The sequence below is a fragment of the Oryctolagus cuniculus genome, chromosome 3 (genome assembly GCF_964237555.1).
Source record: "Oryctolagus cuniculus chromosome 3, mOryCun1.1, whole genome shotgun sequence".
In the NCBI taxonomy this organism is placed as follows: Eukaryota; Metazoa; Chordata; class Mammalia; order Lagomorpha; family Leporidae; genus Oryctolagus; species Oryctolagus cuniculus.
In genome coordinates, this window is record NC_091434.1 from 93745748 (window position 1) to 93766301 (window position 20554).

General features: G+C 39.3%; 1 protein-coding gene across 14 annotated transcripts in view; it reads right to left on the minus strand.

Moving 5' to 3' along the window:
• The window catches only part of MBD5 (methyl-CpG binding domain protein 5), a 494793-nt gene that overhangs the window by 28479 nt on the left and 445760 nt on the right, over positions 1 to 20554 (minus strand). For 10 of the 14 annotated variants that reach the window (XM_070070952.1, XM_070070949.1, XM_051849564.2 and 7 more), the window contains 2 exons: positions 13004 to 14029; positions 11222 to 11430 (listed from right to left, as the gene is read on the minus strand). In XM_070070952.1, the coding sequence (XP_069927053.1) occupies positions 11222 to 11430; positions 13004 to 14029 (1235 nt within the window). The remainder of the gene's footprint in view (positions 1 to 11221; positions 11431 to 13003; positions 14030 to 20554) is intronic. The other 4 variants (XM_017342834.3, XM_017342833.3, XM_070070956.1 and 1 more) reach the window with 1 other exon arrangement.

The window sequence follows — 20554 nt, forward strand, 5'->3', positions numbered from 1 at the left end:
ACCTTACTTAACAGAGAAAATGGAGCTCGTCAGGTGAGAATTCTAATTTCTATGTTCTGATAGTCTCCTGACAGCACACACTTTTCTGCAAATGGACTTGTCGTAAATCCAGTCCTGAATCCCAACATAAGAGTCCCCCGCGTATTCTGAGGCCTACATTTATGCTCTGGATCCCAAGTTCCTCCTTAGGGATCTTGCCTCACCTGTTATCACTTTTTTCCTTTATGTTCAACCTCTTACACATTTAGCATAATGATTATATACTTGGCTTTCACATACTAAAAGTTCACACTCAAAGTGATAATCCCCTTGTGGCACTGCCCTATTTCTCTTAGGTTCTTCATAATTAAATTTTAGAAAAAAATAATCCACTCTTTTTAATACATCACCTTTCATTCACCATTCCATCCACTGCAATCTGGCTTCCCACCACTTCCCCAAAACTGCTTCTCCCCAGTCACTGGTGATGACTTTGCTGCTAAGACTAATGGGCTCTCCAGGGCCGGCACCGTGGCTCACTTGTTTAATCCTCCGCTTGCAGGTGCCGGCATCCCATATGGGCGCTGGGTTCTTGTCCCGGTTGCTCCTCTTCCAGTCCAGCTCTCTGCTGTGGCCCGGGAAGGCAGTGGAGGATGGCCCAAGTGCTTGGGTGCCTGCACCCATATGGGAGACCAGGAGGAAGCACCTGGCTCCTGGCTTCAAATTGGCGCAGCGCCGGCCATGGCGGCCATTTGGGGAGTGAACCAATGGAAGGAAGACCTTTCTCTCTGTCTCTCTCTCTCACTGTCTGTAACTGTGTCAAATAAATAAATAAAAGACTAATGGGCTCTCTTTAGCCTTTATCTTATTTTTCTCTTTGGTGACTTGGTTTAGCGTTTCCTCTTCCATTCTAAATCACTTTATTACAAATACATAAGAACATTTTGTAATTGTCAAAAGATAAAAACATTTTCTGCACCACTATTCCTCACTCAAACCTACATTTTCCTACCCCATTTGAAACTCTTTTCTTGTCTCGTAGGCAGCTAGTGATGGACTGCATCCTTGCAGCGACTTCTAACACATTAACATGTGTAGGTATATACCTAGTGTTCCTCCCTCCCTCCCTTCCTTTCTTCCTTCCTCTCCTTCTTTCTTCTGTTCATCAAAAATGGGATTCTACCACAGCACTGTTCTGCAATACTACAGCATTGAAGTCTTGTGATTTTACACATTTTTCATATAAGATTATGTATATCTGCCTAATATTTTCAATGGCCATACCATAACATATTTAACTATTTCACTACTGATGGCAAGTAAGCGGTTCAAATTTTTGATACCATGAATCACGTTATAATGAAATTCAGGTATGAGCTCTTTTGCTTTTCTAATTTTTTTTACTTATAAAAAGGAAACAAATTTCATGTATTTTATAATATATATATATATTTTTTTTTAAGAGCATAATGATACTTCCCACTCTATCCTCTCTCCTTCCCTCCTTCATGGACTGTTTTGCTTTCATTTGAAGATTCCTCTGAAACAGACAAAGAAGTTGAACTTCCTGGCCAAAGGGCATGTGTATTTAAAAGTCTATCCAGGGTGTGGGGAGCAAACCGGACTAGACTGAGTTACTGGAATTAAGACTTATTCTATGCATCTGCTCTCCCACAATATGGCGCTGGGAGAGAAGTAAACAGCTTCCGCACAGCTGCCTCCAGTTCAACCAATTAACTGTAGGACTTGCTCCTGATTGGAGAGCAGCGTACTCGGCGTGTGGGCAGCCGAGTTGGGATTGGCGGAGGAGGACTATAAAGGAGGAGAGAGACGGCATGCACCAGAAACATCTAAGGGGAACATCTAGCTGAAGGAACACCTGTGCAGCCCCCGAGAAAGCCGGCTGGCGGTGTGCCGCTCCCCTGCGGAAGTGGGGAATGTGGCCAGGGGGAACTGCCCTTCCACGGAGGTGGAAGGGATAGTAGCCAACCCGGGAAGAACCAGCAGCAAACCCGGGGAGGGCCGAGCAGACAAAAAGAACAGCGCAGGGTTCAGTGTTGCTCCTCCACGAAGAGGGGGAGCGACATAATGGTGCCGTGACTCGGATAGGAAACCTAGGACGGATAGGAAACTTAGGAGGGAAGAAATGACTCGGATTAGGAAACCTAGGTTGGATAGCAAACTTAAGAAGGAAGAAACGGGAAGAACTGGGAAAATACCGGAGAGAGAGACTAGCAAACAGCCTAGGGAAAAGCCGGACGAAAAGGGTGCCGGAAGAAGCTATTGAAAGCCTAGGCATAGACTCAGATACGGACTACGGGGGGAAGCTGGGAGAAATCTCTAAGGTCGAAAGCGAAAGTGAAAGCTAGAACAAACAGACTCGGACGCGGACTGTGGGGAGAGGCCAGGAGAAATGAGGGAGGAATATCGTTGGAGGAAAGTTTGGGGAAACATACCGGGTAGAGAAAAGTGTTAGGGAAATTGAAGCCGCGGGGGGCAGGCCAAGGCGGACACGAAAGCCACTTTGGGATTCTCAAGTTAGCCCGGGAATAGGGGGCGAAAAGTTGAAACCAGAAGCTGAAACGTGAGCCTGGTTGGGATCCGTCTGATTAGCCCGGGGAGCAAAGGACGGGAAGCCAAACCGTGGGGCGGAGACGTATGCTGGGTTGAATTCGCCAGGCTAGCCCGGGGAACTTAGATTGAATGCTAGTGGCGGACACGTAAGCTACGCTGTGTTACTCGCGGAAGCCGCCGCGTGCAGAGAGAGCACGGGGCGTGAATAGATAGGGAACGGGGCTGGCGCGAGGCCGTGGTGCAGACGCGAAGGGCGTGGAGACTGCGGAGCGCGCGAAGCCAAGCCGCGCAAAGCCGGGAAGCCGCGCAGATGAGAGAGGCTGAAGCAGCTCAGAGCCGGCGAGGCGCCGAGAAGCAGCCTCGGGGCGGGGCGAGGCGCCGGGAAGCTGCGCGGAGCCGTGAAGCTGCCGGCAGCGCGAGGCGCAGGGAAGCTGCAGGGATAAGAGAAATAGAAGTTTAGAAATAAAATGAGAGAAATAAGAATGCTGGGAGATAGAAGTAAAATGGGAGAAATAGGAATGCCCGGAGATAGAGAAATAGAGAAATAGAAAGGCCTCCCCTCAACATGGCAACGAGAAAGTTTGGATTCGGTCTGCCTGATTAAGTGAGGCGATGAGCACGATGAGCACCTGCGGGCAGCTAGCAGCTTATGCGCCGCAGGTCACCGAAGACAGGCACGAATTAACATCAGTAAGGCTTCCCCACAATACAACAATGAGAAAGCTTGGATTCGGTCTGCCTAATTAAGGCGGTAAGCGCCAGCAAGCAGCTCGACCAGAGTATGAGCTGCAGGTCACCGAAGATAGGCACGAACCAACACTAATAAGTCTCCCCCACAAAAAGGCAATGAGAAGGCTTGGATTCGGTTTGCCTGATAGAGCTTGTAAGCCCCTGCAGGCAGAGCAAAGCATGCGCTGCAGGGCACCGAACACAGGCACGCATCAGCGCCTAAAAACCTCCTCACAACATGGCGAAGAGAGGACCCGGATTCGGTTTGCCTGATTGATAGGACTTGTAAGAGCCTGTGGCAACTCTAGCAAGTAGAGCAGAGTGTGTGCCGCGGGACACCGAAGACAGGCGCGTATCAACGCCAAAAATAAAAAGAAAGGGGGATCTGTGGGGAGCAAACCGGACTAGACTGAGTTACTGGAATTAAGACTTATTCTATGCATCTGCTCTCCCACAATATGGCGCTGGGAGAGAAGTAAACAGCTTCCGCACAGCTGCCTCCAGTTCAACCAATTAACTGTAGGACTTGCTCCTGATTGGAGAGCAGCGTACTCGGCGTGTGGGCAGCCGAGTTGGGATTGGCGGAGGAGGACTATAAAGGAGGAGAGAGACGGCATGCACCAGAAACATCTATGGGGAACATCTAGCTGAAGGAACACCTGTGCAGCCCCCGAGAAAAGCCGGCCGGCGGTGTGCCGCTCCCCTGCGGAAGTGGGGAATGTGGCCAGGGGGAACTGCCCTTCCACGGAGGTGGAAGGGATAGTAGCCAACCCGGGAAGAACCAGCAGCAAACCCGGGGAGGGCCGAGCAGACAAAAAGAACAGCGCAGGGTTCAGTGTTGCTCCTCCACGAAGAGGGGGAGCGACACAGGGACTGATTCCAAGATGGTGGAACAGGGAGGGAGCTTACTGCTCTCGTCTAGGGGAAGATAGTTAAACAAAGGAAAGCGAGATAATGCAATCTCAGGGAGGAGTTAGGGAGAAAATGGCATATGAAACTCCATGCAAATTAGACAGACATTGTGGATCTATGTGGAGGGTATGGACACACACAACTCAGGATACTAGCAGCTGAGAGCCTCAGCACCAGCTATGGAGAGTGAGGTGAGACCAGACCACAGCAGATCAACCCATTGGTGATAAAGCTGTGGGAACAGTCTAGCATGAGTCCAGCTTAGAGTCCAGTTGGGGGTGGGGTGCACCTGCCAACACAGACAGTACAAAAAAGGGGACACATCTCTCTCTCCCTGACTGCCTTGACACTGGTGTCCTGTAACTAGCTGAGAGAGGGCAGGCACCATTTTGGACACATGTAACAGCTGCGCCAGCTTGTATCTGAATGTATAGCAACCAGCTGAGAGGAGATGCCTGAGTCTGGTTGGAGAACTGACAGAGGGCTGGGTGCTTGTGACTGTAGGAACCTTGTGTGCTGGACAGACTGTGAAAAGACTGTGTTTGCGTGGGAGGGCGCAGTGCATGGGAGGGTGCAGGGTGTAGCTGGGTAGCTGAGCAATCACTGTGGGCAGCTCCAAACGCTCAGAGTTCCCTGACTGCCTGCTGAGAGGCATTGCTGTGAAATCCGTGCTCACACTAAGGACTGCTCAGATCCTTTATGTGGTTCTTGCGCAGTGAGAATGAATACTGTACCCACTGGGGCTAGAGCCTTTGTCTTCTTGGAGTAGAGGAGATAAGCGTGAGACTACACCAACAGAGCTGATCAAATCCACTCCTCTGCTAAAAAAAAAAAAAAAAAAAAAAAAGGCATTTACCACACCCAACTTAGGTGGCACATTGGACAGTCCCCTCATCCTGGAGCACTAAACAGAGCTCCCTGACCACACCCAGCACACAGCTCTGGGTATTCACAGAAAGAGCAGACACTCCACTAACACACAGAAGCATAGTCCAAAGATAAAAGCCATCACAGGAAAAGAAAAAAAAAAAAAACAACAAGTATCTCTACAAATGCCTAAAAATAAACACAGAAACTCAAGAAACAAGAATAAGGAAGACAACATGATACCTGCAAAGGAACACCACAACATTTCAATACTAGAATGTGAAGATGAAGAGATTGAAGAAATGCCGGAAACAGAACTAAAAAAAATTGATCATAGGATTACTCAGAAGTAGTCAGAAGCACATCCATAAATTAAATAAATACACAAATGACATGAATCAAATTTTTTCCCATGAAATAGAGATTTTAAAGAGAAATCAAAATGAAATATTGGAAATGAAGAATTCAAAAGATCAAATAAAAAATGTGCTAGAAAGCCTTAACAATAGACTTAGTAAGGCAGAAGAAAGAATATCCAAGTTAGAAGACAAATCTCTGGAAATTATACAGTCAGACCCCCCCAAAAAAAAAAAAAAAAGAAGAAGAAGAAATTAGAAAACTATAAAACAGTGTTGGGGATTTACGGTATACTGTCAAACAACCCAACATATGGGTCTTAGGAGTTCCTGAAGGTGTGGAAAGACAGAATGGATCAGAAGGACTTTGTAGTAAAATAATTACAGAAAACTTCCCTAATTTGGAGAAAGAAAGGAACGTTAAAGTATAGCACATAGAACTCCTAATAGGCATAACCAGAGAAGATCTTTACCACAACACATTGTAGTCAAATTCTCCAAAGTAAAACATAAAGGCAGCTAAAATGTGTAAGAGAAAAATGGCAGATTACTCTCAGAGAATCTCCAATTAGACTCACAGCTGACATCTCATCAGAAACCCTATAGGCTCAGAGAGAATGGTAAGATATACTCAACATCTTAAGAGAAAAAAACTGTCAACCCAGAATACTGTACCCTGCAAATCTCTCATTTATGAATGAAGGTGAAATAAAGAACTTCCATAACAAACAGAAATTGAAAGAATTTGTCACCACTCATCCAGCCTTACAAAAGATGCTTAAGGATGTGCTACACATAGAGACACAGAAACATAGTCATCACTATGAAAGAAGGTGAAGGCAGAAAATCTCCCAGCAAAAGTACAAAGGAAATCCAGAGTAAAAAATAGTATTATTTATATGAAAATGGCAGGGCCAAGATGTTACTTATCAATAGTCACCTTAAAAACTCTCCTGTTGGGGCTGGTGCCACGGCTCACTTGGTTAATCCTCCGCCTGTGGTGCCAGCATCCCATATGGGTGCCGGGTTATGGTCCCAGTTGCTCCTCTTCAAGTCCAGCTGTCTGCTGTGGCCTGGGAGGGAAGTGGAGGATGGCCCAAGTGGGGCCCTGCACCCGCATGAGAGACCAGGAAGAAGCACCTGGCTCCTGGCTTCGGATAGGCGCAGTGCCAGCCATGGCGGTCATTTGGGGGGTGAACCAACGGAAGGAGGACCTTTCTCTCTCTTTCTCACTGCCTCACTCTCTGTTAAATGAATTAAAAAAAAAAAAAAAACTCTCCTGTTAAGAGATACAGACTGGCTGAATGAAGTAAAAAACAAAACCCATCTATTTGCTGTCTATAAGCAACACATCTCACCAACAAAGATACATGCAGACTGAAAGTGAAAGGATGGAAAAAGATAATCCATGCTAACACAAACCAAAAAAGAGCTGGTGTAGCGACTCTAACATCAAACAAAATTGACTTTAACACAAAAACTGTTAAAAGAGATAAAGAATGGCACTATGTAATGATTAGGGGTTAATTCAACAGGAAGATTTGACAATAATAAACATATACACATCCAATTACAGGTAACTTGGCTATTTAAAAGAAATGTTAATGGATCTAAAGGCAGACATAAACTCCAATACAATAGTAATGGGGGACTTCAGTAGCCCACTTTCAGCAATGGACAGATCACTAGACAGAAAATCAGCCAGGAAACAATAAGAGTTAATTGATGCTATAGACCAAATGGACCTAATGCATATGTACAGAACTTTTCACCCTACAGTTGCAGAATACACATTCTGCTCAGCAGTGCAGGGAACTTTCTCTAGAATTGACCACACACTAGGCCATAAAGCAAGTCTCAGCAAATTCAAAAAAAAAAAAAAATCAAAATCATACCATGCATCTTCTCTGACCACAATGGAATGAAGTTGGAAATCAACAACTCAAGACTCTCTAGAACATACGCAAGCACATGGAGACTAAACAACATGCTCCTGAATGAACAGTGGGTGATAGATAAATAAAAAAAAATTTCTGGAAACACATGAAGATGACAATACAACATATTAAAACTTATGGGATACAGCAAAAGCTGTGTTAAGAGGAAAGTTTATAGCAATTGGTTCTTACATCTAGCAACTGGAAGGGCACCAAGTAAATGAGCTATCAGTGAATGTCAAGGACCTAGAAAAACAACAGCAAATCAGACCCAAAACAGTAGGTGAAAAGAAATAATTAAAACTAGAGAAGGAATAAACAAAATCGGAAACAAAAAAACAATACAAATGATCAGCAAAATGAAGAGCTGGTTTTTTGAAAAAATAAAAAAAATTGACACACCACTGATCCAACTAACCAAATCAATAAAATTAGAGATGAAAAAGAAATGCAACAACATACACCACAGAAATAAAAAGAGGCATCAGAAATTACTACAAGGATCTGTATGCCAACAAATCAGGAAACCTAGCAGAAATGGATAGATTCCTGGACACATACAATCTACCTAAATTGAGCCGTGAAGACATAGAAAACCTAAACAGACTAATAACCAGATGGAAATTGAATCAGTAATAAAGAACCTCCCAGCAGAGAAAAGCCCAGGACCGGATAGCTTCACTGCTGAATTCTAGCAGACATTTAAAGAAGAATGAACTCCAATTCTTCTCAAGTTACTCAAAACAACTGAAAGGGAGGGAATCCTCCCAAACTCCAAGATGCCAACATCACCATAATTCCTAAACCTGAAAAAGGGACTGCAGAGAAGAACTACAGATCAATTTCCCTGATGAACACAGACACAAAAATCCTCAACAAAATACTAAGCAATCGAATACAACCATACATCAGAAAGATTCACTTGGGCCAAATGGGATTTATCCCTGGTATGCAGGGATGGGTCAATGTTCATAAATTAATCAGTGTGATAGCATCACATTAACAAGCTGAAGAACAAAAACCATATGATTTTCTCAATTGATGTACAGAAAGCACTTGCTAAAATACAGTACCCTTTCATGATGAAAAATTTAAGCATAATGGGTATAAAAAGGAACATTTCTCAACACAATCAAGGCAATTTATGAGAAACCCATGGCTAGCATCCTACTGAATGGAGAAAAGTTGGAAGCATTCCCACTGAGATCCAGAAGCAGACAAGGATGCCCATTCTCACCATTGCCATTCAATACAGTCCTGAAAGTTTTAGCCAGAGCCATTAGGCAAGAAAACGAAATCAAAGAAATACAAATTGGGAAGGCAGAAGTCAAATTATCCCTACTTTAGAAGACATGATTCCATTTATAGGGGATCCAAAAGACTCCACTAAGAGGCTATTGGAACTCATAAAAGAGTTTGGTAAAATCAACACACAAAAATCAATAGCCTTCATATACACAGACAATGCTACGGCAAAAACTTTGGCATAGGCAGAGTTCTTGGAAAAGACCCCAGAGGCACAGACAGTCAAAGCCAAAATTAACAACTGGGATTATTTCAAATTGAGAAATTTCTGAACTGCAAAAGAAACACTCAGCAAAGTGAAGAGGAAGCCAACAGAATGAAAGAAATTTTTGCAAACTCTGCACTAGATAAAGGATTAATATCTAGAATATATAAAGAAATAAAGAAACTCAACATCAACAAAACAAAGAATCCAGTTAAGAAATGGGTAAGGCCGGTGCTGCGGCTCACTAGGCTAATCCTCTGCTTGCGGTGCTGGCACCCCGGTTCTAGTCCTGGTCGGGGCACCTGATTCTGTTCCAGTTGTTCCCTTCCAGTCCAGCTCTTTGCTGTGGCCTGGGAAGGCAGTGGAGGATGGCCCAAGTGCTTGGGCACCTGCACCAGCATGGGAGACCAGGAGGAAGCACCTGGCTCCTGGCTTCGGATCGGCGCTTCGCAACGGCTGTAGCGGCCATTTGGGGGGTGAACAAACGGAAGGAAGATCTTTCTCTCTCTCTCTTTCTCTCTCTCTCTCACTCACTGTCTAACTATGCCTATCAAAAAATAAAATAAAATTAAAAAATGGATAAAAGACTTAAACAGGCATATTTCAAAAGCGGAAATCCAAATGGCCAACAGACATACGAAAAAATGTTCAGGATCACTAGCCTTCAGGGAAATGCAAATCAAAAAACCACAATGAGGTTTCACCTCACCCATGTTAGAATGGTTTTCATACAGAAATCAACAAACAACAAATGCTGGCAGGATTTGGGGGAAAAGGTACTCTAATCCACTGTTGGTGGGAATGTAAACTGGTACAGCTACTGTGGAAGACAGTATGGAGATATCTCAGAAATCTGAATATAGACCTACCATATGACCCAGCCACGCCATTCCTGGGAATTTACCCAGGGGAAATGAAATCAGCATATCTGTACCCATGTTTATTGCAGGTAAATTCACAATAGCTAAGATATGGAAACAATCCAAATGTTCTCAACTAAAGACTGGAGAAAGAAATTATGGTACATGTACACCATGGAATACTACATAGCAGTAAAAAAAAAATGAAATCCTGTCTTTTGCAACCAAATGGATGCAACTGGAAAACATCATACTTAGTGAAATAAACCAGTCCCAAAAAACCAAATACCATATGTTCTCCCTGATTTGTGGTAAATAACAGAATACCTAAAAGGTAATCTATAGAAATGAAATTGACACTCTGTGATGCAATGAGTTTGAATAGCCCTTGTCTCGACTGTTGAGGAACAGTTTTTTTTTTTTCATGCTATTTGCTGAACTTTTTACTTATTAGAGAGTTAATCATATGTGTATAAAGTTAATTGAAAATTTATCTTAGTAAAAAAATAAGAATGGGAATAGGAGCGGGAAGAGGAAGAAGGATGATAGTGTAGGTGGGAGGGTGGGGTCTGGTGGGAAGAATCACTGTGTTCCTAAATTTGTATTTATGAAATACATGAAGTTTGTATACCTTAAATAAAAGGTTTCCAACCCAACCAATAATATCCATTTCCCTACACCTTTGTCAGTAATAGACAGCATCAGTCTAATGGACATATTAGTGCTGTAATTTGTGTAAATGATCAGTTTCATGTTTATTAATAGTTTATCTTGATTTTTTATGAATTGTCTGTTCATATTGACTTTTCATTTTTCTATTCATTTGCTATTTATTTTTCTGATTTGCAGGAAGTCTTTTTATACTACAGGTGTAAAATATTTGGTATGTATTATGCAAATATTTTCTGCCAGGTTGCTACTTGTTTTTAATTGTTTGAAATATCTTTGATCCTTTTAGGTATTCAACTCTATTAACTTCTCCTTTTGACATCGTGGTTTTGTGTCTGCTTAGAAAGCATTCTCTACCTCAGGATTATATTTTTAAAAAACTTCTATATTTTCTTATATTTATTTAATGCTGTTTTCATTTAGCTTCTTAATCTATCAGAAATTTATTCACTTCGTAGAACCCAGGAAGACCATGTGACTGAAGCCAGGAGGAGAGAGGTGAGAGCTTGGGCTGGAAATGCTGGAACTGGGTGTGCTAAGGATGTGGGTCTTAATCTGACAGCAATGAAAAACTGGAACTCATCAAGTAAGAATTCAGGATAAAAGTTCAGTTTTTACCAACAGCTCAAAAAGGATGACTGAGATGCTTCAACCAAAATGAAATAACCACACCAAAACCTGAAATTTTTATCAATGCTTATGAATGAGAATTAACAATAAATAGAAGCAAAGAACACATAATCTTTTTCTTCTTTGCCTCAAATTAAGCATTTAAACAAATCCAGCCATTGTTTTTTTTTACTGACGTGATCCTGAGAAGGAGAATACCTGAAAGTTCTGAAACAGACAAGCCATGGGATTACTGTTAGCTGGGCAAGGCATTGTGGTCTGTCCTTGGAATGCCTGGAGATTCTGGTACCCCTGGAGAAGTTGCTGTTGTTGCTGATTTGGAGGAAACATTTGATTGTTGTTTAACAGCGACTGTAGATGAGTCAGTTGATGGTTATTCAAAGTATTGTTTATTGATGACATATCACCTACAGTTTGGAAAACATAAAATATAAATCAATATGATTCTTTTGAAGTCCTACACCTATCTTTGTACCTGAAAATTCCTGAAACAAAAACTAAAAGCTAAACTTACTTGGGTAATACTTTTTCTTTTCTCCTCAATGTCTTATTAAGTGGTAAGGAAAGAGTAGTTTTATTAATTAGTTTTCCTTGCATAATTAGTTTTTTAATTTTATATAATGGAAGGGCTAACTATTCTTTGTTTTTTTTTTTTTTTCTGTTAACCAATCTTTATATATATATTCAGCGTCAGCATTATATGGTTCCTTAAATCTATTTTTATTAAAGCACCAAAATTAAAGGTTGAAATTATTCCCAAAGTGTTCTAAAACTTATAACTATTTGACAATTAAAATAAGTTGGCTTAATTAGACTTTGTTTACAAAGTTCAGTTCTCAAGCCACAGTCATCAGTAAGTACCACCAAATAAATTGAGAGATTTGGTCAGAAACATGCACTTTGTTTTCGAGTAAAAAGTTGGTTACCTAATATTAAAATTGTAAGGAAAGCTAGCAACACAAAATAACTGCTGTCATAATTATTAAAAGCAAATATTGTATAACCATCATAATAATTACATTTATATTCAAGATTATTGTGAAATTGTTTGAAGGATAATTTCATAAAAATTGTCCTATAACTTGAAATATGTAAATCTGTAATGCTTTTCCGGTTATTTCACTGCAATGATTTGAATGCAAAATAGGACTAATCATGCTATACTTCAAAGGTATCCATTAAATCTGGAAATCTAAGAATTAACAAAGTTTTCACTTTTTTTCTTTTTGTTTAACATACTGAAAATGCCCTTGACACCAATATGTACATTTGTCTCTTTCTAGACTTCATGACAGAATCTTTACATTTTGTGTTCTTGTTATCAGCATCTACCAGTCAACATTAACTTTTTTGTGATAAGATCATCTAAATGAAGAACTTTGTTTTTAAGACACAAAGGAGTAAAAAAAAAAAAAAAAGTATCTCAGAAAACCTAGCAGCAGCTGGAGGGGCTGTTTCATTGATCTTGGGCAAGGTTCAGTTTTCAGTGTTTTTATGTCTTGTTTCTTGTTTTGCTGGACAAGCATTTAGTTGTTTATTTAGGATTCACCTGGAAAACGCTTCCTCAAACCGTTTCCATCCACCGTGCAGCTGCTCATACTAACCCTGTGATGCCACATCAACTAAAATTCAAATAAAAGTTAGTTTTAAGATGTCCCTGTGCTTCATTATTTGAAAAATAAGACTCAGTTTAAAAGAATGATGGGTAGGTTAGGTTTAGGTGGCATCAGAATTAGAAGGCAAGAAAAAGCAGGTTAAAATGAGTTAGAATTGCTAGAATAGAGGGAAAGGGAAAAGTCATTCTCATGTTTGTATAACTACGGTTGTGTGTGGGTGTTGTTATATTTAGTTCCTTAAGCAATCTGTGACATAACGAAAACATTTTTAAAAATGGTGTGACAAAATGGAGTTTTTAAAAAGGAGAAAATAGAATTAGAAAAACGTTTCTTTTGTAACAATTTGTGAAAAAATTTAACTTACCAAGCAGACCTGTCCCCAGTAGAGGGTTAAGTAGCTGTGGCACCACAGAGTTACTGTTGAGTTTAGCTGGACCAGGTGTATTCCCAGCATTATTAGATATATTCAGCAATGTTTCTGCCATTGACACCACTGCTGTCCCACCAAGTGTTGAGACAGTCAGTGCTGCCACTGCTGATGATGTAGTGGTTGTGGTAGTGGTTGCCTGGGAGGAGGTTGCTATGGAAACCTCTGGATGATTAGCGGTGTTGGCCGATGCCGAGTTCAGGACACCTCCCAACAGCTGGGGATTCAAGGCCATTAATCCCGAGGCCCCAGTGACAGCTGGGAGGAACAGGGGGTTAAAAGTAGTGTCACTGCCTGCAAAGCTTGGTAAAGGGTTCCCCATGGGGCTGGTTAAAAGGGTCTCAGCTCGGCTGTTGTCTGACTGATTGCTTGGCAAATGGTCTGGCGGGACTGACATCTGTGTTAATGAGGGTAGAGGGGTATTTTGCTGTTGCAAAAGATCTGAGATGGTCAGATTGAAAGATGGCAGGGGAAGCCTGGCAGCTGCTTGGGCTTGGTTCTGAAGCAGGGCTGCTAAGAGCTGAAAGTGAACAGGTTGTAATACCTGCCCATCCATGTCACCGGAGAGAAAGGCTAAAGCAGCGTTTACATTTGGATTGAGAAAACCTAAAGGGTGGAGGTTGATCTCAGACTTGCCTTCTCCTGCTGAAGGCTGGAGGATATTTAATAGATTCTGGTTTAGGAGATGCTGTTGATTCACTGGCAAAGAGATAGGTAGAGAACTGAGGAGGCTGGGGTTCAAGGGGTGTGGAAGATGGTTGTTTGAAGTGCTGTTGGATGGAAAATGAAGTGCGTGCTCCTGGCCAACAAAAGGAAAATCACTCCCAATGGGCAGCTGACTCTGCAGTGGGTTTCCAGCTGCGGTGGTAACTATGACGCCATCTTGAAGAACAGATGTTGTCTTTGTGATGGCAGGGTGGTTGGTGCCAGCTATGGCTATGGAAGATGATGGTCCTGAACCGCCTAAAAAGAAAAAACAAACAATTATTCACTGTGGCTTTTAATCAAGGTTACTCATAAAAATGCATTAAGATACATTGCAACTTATTTGTTAAATGTCACCCTGCTTGATTGTAACTAGATTAACTGTAACCAGAGATGGTTTGACATTTGCTAATGGGATGGGACTTAGGTTTAAATGTATTCTTCTTCACCTACTTTGCAAATAAATAAATTGAAGAAGTTTAGTATATTAAGACACAGCTGTTAACTATCAAATAGCTTGCTTTTCCTAACTGGATGAGGTGGAGATGCGATAATGAGTGTTGCACATTACATATATGTAACAAAGCATCATAAAATGCATATTTTTTTCACTTAAAAATGCTTTTCATCTTGATTTATCAGCCTAGTACTTGGTTTTACTAACCCCCCAAAAATATAAACACAAAAATGGAATGTGCACGAAAGCACAAGAAAATAAAAAGCATCTATGAAGAAAACTACTATTAATATTTTAGTGTATAGCATTCTAGGTTTTTCCCATCTATATGTATATACATATGGAGACATATATTTATATAGAATGTTATATATACGTAGTATATATATATATAACACATATTTTTAAACAAACACAATATTACATGTATTTTAAAATCATAGTGCTATTTTGTAACTTTTCATTTATCCATGTATTATGAATATCTTTACATCTTAACTTCTATGTACAGAACCGTTTTACTAGTGGCATGTATGAATCTATTGTAAGTTAATAAATCCACAATCATATGTTGATGGTTTCCAATCTTTCACTGTTGTAATACTAATTATTGTTATCAACACTATTATGTCCAATTATTTTCTAAGGACAAATACTTAAATTAGACATTTTGAAATTCCAGTGACAAGAGTTACATATTTTAAATACTCTGAGTACACATTGTCAAATTAGTTTCAGTAAAATTGATCAATACACATTCAATTTACATTCCTATAAATAGTGTATGAGTGGTAATTTCTCATCAATACTCTTATTATACTTATATAATAAGTATAATAATACGAGTTTTATAATACTATTATATTTAACTGAATAAAAATGATTAAGAATCTCTGTCGTTCTGATAGTATAAAGACACTTTGTACTTTATGATTCCTTACATTAGACCTAAATAGCATTTTTATTCTTGAAAGTCTTATACTAGAGGTGAAAATTTCAGGGAATTTATTTCAAAACATAAAATTTCAGCTGTTACTGTATCAGTGGTTCTCAACCTGGACAACAGAATTATCTAGAGAAATAAAAAGAAACCTGGGTCCTAACCCAGACCAGCTGGAAACTCATCTCTTGGGGTACAGAGTAGGCAGTACATTCTTTGAAATCACCCCTCATGCTGCAGATGCACACAGGGTGGGCTAGAGAAAGGCAGAATCATATTCTAATTTTTTTGTAAAAGGTCTTCCCCTAAAGAGGTGCATTATTTTATGTCATACATTTGATAAATATATTATTAAAAGTATATGCATTTAATTTCATTTTAAAATATTAAACATGTATATGATATCAAGAACACCACCAATGTCACTGGAAATCTCAAATGATTCAAACATTACCATGTTAACATGTAACATTCCATGTCACCATGGAAGCCTTGTTCAAATACACAGAAGTGTTCTCACAGTTGTAATAGCAGTGCCAATATAATTTCATATCCCTCTTATTTTCACCTAATAGGATACCATAGGATTTTTAATATACAGACTTTGTATCCATATTTTAATTGTGTAATATATAAATTGACCAAATTTATTCAATCATTATGTTAAAGTTAGGCATTTATATTTTGGCTTTTTTCATTATATACAACAGCAAGATGAACATCTTTTACAGATATTTTGTTAGAACCAAAAATAGTAAGTGGAAGATTTGTAATATGTCAAAATCTATACAAACAAGTTATTATCATGCCTATTGATATTAGCCATCAGTTTGTGTTGCTATGGTAACAATAAGTATAAATCAGAACATTCATCACACCTTGCCAAATATCTCTATAACAAGAATTTGTAATTGTTTCAGTGTCTTCTTTAAGCTCTCACTTAAAGAATGAGATTTTAAAAAAAACCTTATCTTTGAAAATATATAAATATTTATGAAATATTAACATGAAATAATGACTATGTCCACCAAGAGTAGGGTAAGACATACCAAATGCTGAAGTAGGCAATTCTTTAAAGATTAATTCAGATTTGTTACAAAATAATCAACACCTTAAACATTTCATTGCTTCTCAAATCTTGCTGCTATTTCCATAAATACTTACTGTGCCTTATTTGCATTTGGAAATCATCTTTTTAAATGAGCTAATAAAAAGTGCTTACTAGCAATTGCTCTCAGTGGCAAGTTTTCCTATCTGCTAAATAATAATGACAGATTTAAATGCAGAGATCCCCATTCCTCTAACCACAGGCAGAGTACATTTTCAAAACACACTAGCATGTATATGGCATGGCTTTGTAGGATGAATGTTTTCCTTAAAGGTTATTAATACTTTTTATAATCTTTAACTTGCAACGGAAAAGCATCCATATTTATGATTTAAGGAAGCTGCCATTTTGGGATAACATTATTTTAATCTAAATATTTTCAAGGAATTACATCGTGTTGTTAGTCTGAGTGAATTTTTGATTTACCAACAAGAAAGTGGCAAATACTCCAAACTTCTTAAAGGTACTACAAATATGTGGATCAAGATGCATTTTATTTTTTCTAATTTTCAGCAAATCAGTTCTACAAACAGTTATTTCCTTCTTGCTAGACAACAGGATGGAAATGGTACAATAACAAACAAAGTGCTTTCCTTTCCCACAGGAACTCAGAGTTTAGGCCAAGTGATAACCATGGAAATCTCCCTTAAATACTTATCAACAGCTTATTATGAACCAGGAATTCTTAAGACTCTCCACATATTAGCCAGTGCAAGTACAATACAATATGCAAAGAGCTGTGACAGATATGTTACACGGGACAATTTAAAACGGAAGGAGTCAGGAAAACTACATAAGTGACAACATTTCACCTGGGAGATAAACAGGGCTTGTAAGTAGAGACAAAGTAAAAAAAAAAAAAATTAAAGACAAAGAAATAACAAAGTGGAAGGAGCATAATGAAGAGTTCTATTTCTCCCAAAGAGAAGTAAGACTGCAGACATCAGGTACTCTTTGCCCCATGCTAGCCACTCCCTCCTGCCATGATTAAACTTGCTGCCTTAAGCAAGCATGAAGAAATTTGAAATCATCTTTCTAAATCATTAAAGGCAACAATCATTCATTTTCCTCTGTTTCTAAGACCTAACACCGTCTCTAACACATGATTGGCATTCAAAAGATGTGTTTTGGTTGAATGAATTGTGCAATGATAAAACTTGTACCTAACTTCTAGGAATCAGATAAACTTAATGCTGTGTGTGTGGGCACATATACATATGGCAAGGTGAAAATCTCTTTTCTAGTAGATTTGAGGGGCCGATTGCCAAAGAGATAAGGGACATTGGACAGGAGATGGCTGGAAGATGCTAAATTCCTTTAGAAGGCTTCCAGGGAACCCAAAAGGTTAAATAAATGTATAGAGGAAGAGGTTCACCCCAAGGCATCCTGCATTCATATGAAATTTTATAGCTAAAGATAAACTTGGAGATTGCTAATTTCTGAGTTACTTAATCTTGAATACACACACTCTGGTGAACCTACTTCATAGTCATGCATAAAACCTGCATGGCCTGTTGAAATATGGGCAGAAAAATGTTTTGTGAAAGCTGTTAACTTTTTTTTTTTAGCCAAGATGTTTTGTGCTTAATCCAATGAAAGGGATAGTTTTTAAAAAAGGCAAACTGTTCACTAAACATTGAGCAGTTATATAATCAAAAGGCAGCTGGGAGACTGGATCAGGTTAGTAAATCAGAGAAACCCTTTAATTGGAAACAACAATTATTTCACACCAGCAGCAGCAGCATAAACTGCTGTAATTTCTTTCAAAAAGGACAGAAGACTGGAAAAGCCCTAAAACAAACTTGGTTGGTGAGAGATCATGTGCCTCAACACCCAGAGACAGATCATCCAGCAGTTTGGAACTAGATTGCCCAGTTGGGTGGATTTATATAAATAGAACTCTGCACACATTTGTTATTTAAGGTATTTATTTATGTATGTGTGTTTTTGTATTTTAGGTGTGTGTAGCATCAGTAAACATTATTTAAAGAAATTTTCCTAATGTAATTACATTTTTGAGATGTTTTATCTGCCTCATTTTAGAACTTGCTTTGCAATAAAGGTAATGTGGACCTCTTCACACTTACTTCTCTTCTGGGTCACCAATTTGCTTTGAGGAAAGTCATCGTTCATATTGTAGTAAAATCTTATTATGAAATTCTTATGTGGCTCCTATATATTGATATTGTTATACATATCTTTGCTTGTCATTAAGAAACAGCATGTAGCTCAGACCAATGAAGGGTTTTAAAAATGCCATTTTACCAGCTTGATTTAGATCTCCACTTTGGAAGAAACACTACTTTATGCTTGGAAGCTTTTTCTAAATGAATATGCCCAAATGCAGATTTTTATCCATAAAACCCAAGAACTGAAGGCATGAGTCATATATGAAGGTATTCCTTCACCATTTGACCTTTACTATTTGCTTTGGTAAAGTGTACTTTCATTGCAAATAGGGTCAATGGTAATCTTTAATACAAATAAATGCTGTTAGAGATAAAACAAAAAATATCATGGTCTAGTGAGTCTAACAAATGTGATTCACATTTCAATAGTGAAATCTCTATTCTCTAAAATACTACCTTCTAGTAACAATAAAAACCTGAAAGATAACTTTCATGAGAAGGTTGGATCTCTCAAAACTACCTTCTCAAACCTTTGTAATAGAGCATGGTAATGGGTATTTATAAGAATGTATCAATCTCTACCTTTGTGCTTTGGACTCTGATGTGAATTCCTAACATTCCTTTATCAGTAGGCCAAGGGAAGCCCCAGGACAAGTGGCTATTTGGTACCTACAAGGCAGGGAGGGAGGGACCCAAAACCCAACACACTAGGAGGTGGCGAAGCTGGTGAAGGGCACAGTGGCAGAATCTGAAGAAATGCTCTCCCTCCTGGACAGGGCCAAGTTGCTGGGAGGATGGCAGAGCACTGGAAGAGACGCACATCTTGGGGATGATCTCTGTGCGGTTGACTGTGTCAGGGTGGTCAGTCGTGCCAGTCTGGTGGTGGTAATGCAGGCAGAAAAGAGATTTTTCTTTCTTTTTTTTTTTTTCTCCCAATCATGTTTTGTTTCTTTCTTAACACACAAAATTATTCTGAAGACTACTGGAATTTGAAAATGGTTCAGATTTGTTACTAAAGTAACAAAGATTCTCCTTTTTAAAAGCAAATGTATTTTTTATCTCATGTTATTTAACCTGAAGAAACAAATACTAAGAAGAGTTGTTGCTCAGTAGGATTTCTGTTCTTCGAATATGCACCAAAATGCACAATGGTTAAAATGTTTCAGCAATGTTTCAGTTGGAAGTTTATCTCATTTTAATGACCAGGGCAAGCTGAGTTTCTAGATTAACTCTGTACCCTTCTGTTATAGCATTTGACCTGCAGTACTAACAATGTGTTTTGCATAGCCTAAGTGCTCAATAAGTGCTTGCTCAACTGGTTTCATTATGAATATTTTAAAGCAGTATTGAGATCTTTAGTGGCTGCAAAAACATTTAGTAGCCCTGGCCAGTATTTTTTGACTAGTGAAACAGAACAGAATTTTTTAAAAAATAAAAAAAAAGAAGAAAAGAGGTAGGGTACTATTTTACTGAAAATCTGTTTTTCGTAAGCTATATATGTGACTACTTGGTCATGTCTGTTAGTGGGAGATAAAATAATTTCATTGGGCCATGACTACTATTAAAAAAAAAAAAGAAATGGAATAAGATAGAAGGAGATTGAAAATATACCAGAGTACATCACATATAGTAAGGATTTTTTTTCATGAAATGTTTATTGTTACACATTAAAAACATGTTTAATGAATTATAATGCAAGTTAATTACTTATTGTGGGAAGTAAAAACAGCTGAAAACCCTGCTTTAGGATCAGATCTTTGAGTTGCTCAATTTGTGGGGGTGTTCTATGAAGCTGTGCACCAAGCAGCATGTTTATCAGACGGCAGGGCGCAAGGGGCCCCTGTGCCCATGTGTAGCACAGCAGCTCTGCTCCAGCTTACCAGTGATGAGTAATACTCCTAGACCCATGTCCACGGGTCTTCAACAGATGCTATGCATTTCCAACCCCAGGAATACCTCAGTAACTCCTCCAGACCTCTGTTGTCTAGTTCCACATTTAATCTGTAAATAGGTAAACTGTTGCTTTGAATTTGTAAGATGTGGAATTCTCAGGAAATAATTTTTAGTCTACTCTTTGCTTGACTGGTGTTAATGTTTTTAAGTTCTTGGATGGTAAGACCTTTATTTATGATTTGAGTTACTTAGTACT